This window comes from Mastomys coucha, chromosome X (genome assembly GCF_008632895.1).
Source record: "Mastomys coucha isolate ucsf_1 chromosome X, UCSF_Mcou_1, whole genome shotgun sequence".
NCBI lineage: Eukaryota > Metazoa > Chordata > Mammalia > Rodentia > Muridae > Mastomys > Mastomys coucha.
The window spans coordinates 63,770,961-63,776,292 of record NC_045030.1 but is presented as its reverse complement, the minus strand read 5'-3'; the positions used below and the strand labels follow the sequence as shown (position 1 = coordinate 63,776,292).

The 5,332-nt window shown below is 36.6% G+C and overlaps 1 protein-coding gene across 10 annotated transcripts in view; it reads left to right on the top strand.

The window, feature by feature from the left end:
* Positions 1 to 5,332, top strand: part of Atp11c (ATPase phospholipid transporting 11C) — a 119,631-nt gene that overhangs the window by 31,183 nt on the left and 83,116 nt on the right. For 9 of the 10 annotated variants that reach the window (XM_031363124.1, XM_031363153.1, XM_031363191.1 and 6 more), the window contains exon 5: positions 2,098 to 2,205. The exons of the other annotated variant lie outside the window; for it this stretch is intronic. In XM_031363124.1, coding sequence (XP_031218984.1) covers positions 2,098 to 2,205 — 108 coding nt within the window. The remainder of the gene's footprint in view (positions 1 to 2,097; positions 2,206 to 5,332) is intronic. 10 annotated transcript variants of the gene reach the window in all.

Below are 5,332 nucleotides of genomic sequence, written 5' to 3'. Positions count from 1 at the left end.
GTTTTTTTCATTTTTATTTTGGGGCGAGGTTACAAGGGCAGAGGGTGCAGGAAGATGAGTGGAACTGGAGTTAATGATGTGAAACTCACAAGGACTCAAAAAGTTTTTTAAAAGAACACAAATAACTTGAACTTATCACTACTACTCCTGAGCAGGGTGATAGGTAGGGAAGACTGTCTCTCATGTAAGAGTTAGTAAGCTCCCATGGGTTATGCTGATTGCCTCTCAAATATTTTCATAACTGTGTGAGTTAATACCCTTAAAATTATCCAAATAAAATTGAAAACTTCAATAGAAAACCTTAAATGGGGGGGGTGTTACCTATATATAGGGACAGACCACAGGATCTGCTTATTTGCAAACATGTTTTTAGGTAATACCTTAAGGAGACTTGTAAATTGAAGGAAAGAAGGTTACCTTTCCTCCTGGGGTTTTCTTATCCTCTCTCTTGCCTACCAGGGATTTCACAAATATCATGTATTTCATTGCTAAATAAAGACTTGGGATGTTCTTGTCCTTTGGCTATTATTTTCCTTCTTATAATAAATTTATAGTTTCAAGAATAGTATGCATGGCTTTCAAAGGGCTTTACTGATTCATTTTGCTCCCAATACTAGGTCATGTTATATCTTTTTTCTTTAGCATCAGAGAATGTACTCTATAAAATGCCTTGTATTTTCATGAAGAGGGACAGAATAGGAATGAGGACAAGAAAAGAGAGAGAAAAAAGAGATTGTTTTCAAGCGTATATTTGAAAAGACACAGATATTATTACAATGAGGGGAAAAAAACATTGGATATGAAAAGGAGGAGGTCATGTTCAAATGAACATCATGTTTCCTTGGCTCTTTTAGCTTAAATCTATTCCACATGAAAATCCCAAAGGAAAATGAACCATTAAATATCTCTGATTATTTTTTTAATTTTAAAAAATCACCAATTTCTATTTCCTTTAAATAAGTTAGTAGAGAATTTTAATTGTTGTCTATAATATGTAAATTCTCTAGCAAAACATTTTCAAATTTTCCTACTTTGTGCATGAGAAGAATTCCATTCCTAAGTGATTAGGGTTATTCGCTCCCCCTCCCTCTCTACATGCACGGCTGGCCTCTAGTTCTCTTCTCCCCCTCTCTGCCTTTCTCTACCTCTGCTACCCTCTTAACTCCCCTCCCCATGCCCTGAATAAACTCTATTCTATACTAAAAAAAATTCAGAACATTTATATTTTCAAATTAAGAGAAAGAGCTGCTGGAGAGATGACTTAGTGGTTAATAGCACTGTGTTCTTACTGAGGACCTAGTTCTATTCCCAGCACACACATGGTGGCTCATAACCGTCTAGAACTCCAGTTCCAGGAGATTGAACACTCTTTTCTTGCTTCCTCCAGATATGGTGCACAGGTATGCCTGAAGGCAAAATACCAATACGTGAAATAACAATGAATACATTTTTTTAAAAGATTTATTTATTTTATGTATATAAGTGCACACTGTAGCTGTACAAACACTTGTGAGCCTTCATCTGGTTGTTGGGAATTGACTTTAGGACCTCTGTTCTGGTCAACCCCGCTAGCTCTGGTCAGCCCCAGTCGTTCTAGCCTAAAGATTTATTTATTATTATAAGTACACTGTAGCTGTCTTCAGACACACCAGAAGAGGGCATCAGATCTCACTATGGGTGGTTGTGAGCCACCACGTGGTTGCTGGGATTTGAACTCAGGACCTTCGGAAGAGCAGCTGGTGCTCTTACCTGCTGAGCCATCTCACCAGCCTCTCAATGAATATGTTTTTAACAAAGTAGAAGTAATTATAATATTCTTTAATTTTTCAGATACATATAAAAGACAGGCATTCATTGGAGCATTATAAGCATAAATCCTAGATTTTCACAATAAAGAATGTTAAGGCTCTAATGCCTGTGTTATCTATAATATATATCTGAAGAATTAAGGAACCTTATAATACAATAAAGCTATTTGCCTAAGGAATATGTTTGTAAAGTGTGCTTAATTTTTTTAATAATATGTGCATCAGTGTATCTGTAGCATTCTATGTTGAAATGAACACTATAAAGTTATAATTATTCTTATCATTATAGGGATATGAAGATTGGCTTAGACACAGAGCTGATAATGAAGTTAACAAAAGTACTGTTTATATTATTGAAAATGCAAAACGAGTGAGAAAAGAAAGTGAAAAAATCAAGGTACTGCTTTACTAGGTCACTCCTTCTTTAAAGCTCCTCTTCTTACTGGTATGTGGGGATGTGTGTGTAATGGCATATGTGTAGTTCAGAAGACAACTTTGTGGAGGCAGTTTTCTCCTTCTGACATGAGTTCTGTGATTCAGAATCTAGATATCCTGCTGGCCTCCCACGTAGGATAACTGCAATAAGTCCTGCATGTAAAAATGTACACTTAAAAGTATACAAATTAGGGTGGTAGTGGCTTATGGCTTTAATCCTAGCACTTGGGAGGCAAGTGGATCTTTGTGAGTTTGGTCTAGATAATGCATTCTAAGACAGCCAAGGCTTCACAGAGAAACTCTATCTCAACCCCGCCTCTTCAAATAAGAAAGGAAGTATACAAATCTGTATCATTTATTTACATTTACAATGTTATATAACCACCATCACTATTTACATCACCAGAAAAGCAAACATCTTACTCATTGTATATTATTGCTTCAACCCAGGCCCTGTGAACATGAACCTTTTCATTCTCAATGAACTTACAGTTTTAATATTTTACATGAATTTAATAATACACTGCATGAATTGTTTTGCCATCTTTCAGAATATTTTAAAACTATTTGTGTTATAGTATGTCTCATTAATTTATTCTTTTTGATAACTAGATGATAATATATAGTATATTCTACTGGTATACCACTTTTTTTTAATTCACTAGCTAATTTTTCTGTTAGGTGCTGCTATCCATACTGCTGCTCTGAACATTCAAGGACAAGATTTTGTTTGTTTGAATATCAGTTTTCAATTCTTTTGGGTATATGCCTGGGTAAATGTTTTTATCTGTATGGTAATTTTTAGCGAACCATAAAAAGTATTTTTGCATAGAGAGTATTCTCTTTATATTTTCAGATCAAGGTAGTATTTCTATTTTATTCAAATTAAGCATTGTTTACTTCTACCAAATAAGATCTCTACAAAATGACATTTATATTTGACCACATCAAACAGTTTTGGTTGCTAATAGATGTTTTTAAAGCAGTAAGCTTTGCTGTTCACAACAGTTTTATGTTAACAGCAAAGTTTAACAGAAAGTAGAGCTGTATAGCCAGAGTTCTGTCCACAAGAATCTTTTTCTATTATGAGCCTCAGTAAACCTCCCTTGGCACATAAAGTTTAGTTTACATTAGTGTTCACTTTTAGTGGTGTGTATTCTATGAGGTTTGACAAATATGTGACATAATATAACTTTTGTTTTGTTTTGTTTTCTTTTGTTTTCTTTTGTGAGACAGGGTTTCTCTGTGTTAGCCCTGACTGTCCTGGAACTCACTCTGTGGACCAGGCTGGCCTCGGACTCAGAAATCTGCCTCTCTCTGCCTCCCAAATGCTGGGAATAAAGGCATGCGCCACCACTGCCCGGCTATGCAAGATAATTTTACTTTCCCTGAAAATCTGTCTTTTGTTTCATTCTTCTTCATTCTTCCTTAATCTTCAAAAGATCAACTTCTTTAGCTTATTATATATTTAAGTTTACTCCATGTATTTTCATTACTTGATAGTTCATTTCTTTGTAGTGATAAGTTATATTAATTTCTCCAAATATATCAGATTACTTACCTCTCTTGCATACTTTATTTATGATTATTGGTAATAGTCTTGTGGATTTTGTGGATTTTTTAAGGTTTGTTTTTAGGTTTATGATATTGTTTAAACTGGGTTATTTTCTGTTTAGTATGACATGAAAATTGTAGGGAAGTGTTATCTGAAGGGCTTCTTATATCCTTAAGAAATATACTCTTATATTCACAACTTGTGAATAAAATAGTTTTGTTACATTAATAAGTGTGATTTATACCCATCATATATTAAAGATGTGCTAGGCATATTACTTTTATAATTAATGAACTAATTTATTTACATCGTAAATGTTGTCCCTTCTCTCAGTCCTCCCCTCACAGAGTCTGTCCCCCCATATTCCTTCCCCTTCTCCTCTGAGAAGGTGAGTCACCCCTGGGTATCCTCCAACCCTGGCGCATTAAGACTCTGCAGGGTTAGGTGCATCTTCTCCTACTCAGTCCAGACAAGGCAGCTCTATGTGCAGGGGTCCTCAGTCCAGCCCCTGTATGCTCTGTGAATGGTGGCTCCATCTCTTGAGTGCTGCACAGTCAACAAGTTAGTTGACTGTGTTGGTCTTCCTGTGAAGTTCCTATCCAGTTCCCACAACTCTTCCATAAGAGTCCCTGAGATTCATCCACTGTTTGGCTGTGGGTCTCTGTATCTTTTTTAGTCAGTTGCTGGGTGGAGCCTCTCAGAGGACAGCCATGCTAGTCTCCTGTCTATAAGCATAACAGAGTATCATTAATAGTGTCAGGGATTGGTGCTTGCGCATGGGATTGGTCTCAAGTTGGACCAGTTATTAGTTGGCCAATACCTTAGTCTCTGCTCCATCCTTGTTCCCGCATTGCTTTTAGGCAGGAAACAGTTTGGGTTAAAATTTTATTGGTGGGTTGGTGTCCTTATCCCTTCACTGGGGGTCCTAACTAGCTACAAGAGGTGGTCTCTTCTTAGGTGTCTTAGCTAAGGTCACATGAATTGACTCCTGAGAGGCTTCCCCCATCCTAGGTCTCTGGAGCTTCCTAGAAATTCTCTCTGCTACCTATGACAGTTCCCCCTCTAAGTGAGATTCAAGCTTCCTCGCTTTGGCCTTCCTTCTTGTTTAACTTCTTTGGGCCTGTGAGGTATATCATGAGTACTTGTAGTTTATTGCTAATATCCATTTATCAGTAAATACATATTTATAAATATGTATAAATATTTATCAATAAATACCATACCTGTCCTTTTGTATCTGGGTTACCTCACTCAGGATGATATTTTCTAGTTTTATCCATTTGCCTGCAAAATTCATGATGTCCTCATTTTTTTTTTTTTTTGGTTTTCTTTATTTACATGTAATTTTCTCCATTCCCAGTTTCCCCTCCAAAAAAACAAAGAAACAAACAAAAACAACCAAAACAAACCCCTGTTGCCTCCCACTTCCCCATGCCTGCCAGCCCACCCTCTCCCACTTTCTGGCCCTGGGGCACAGAACTTTCACAGGGTCGAGCTCCTCTCCTCCTATTGATGATTGAATTTGCAATCCTCT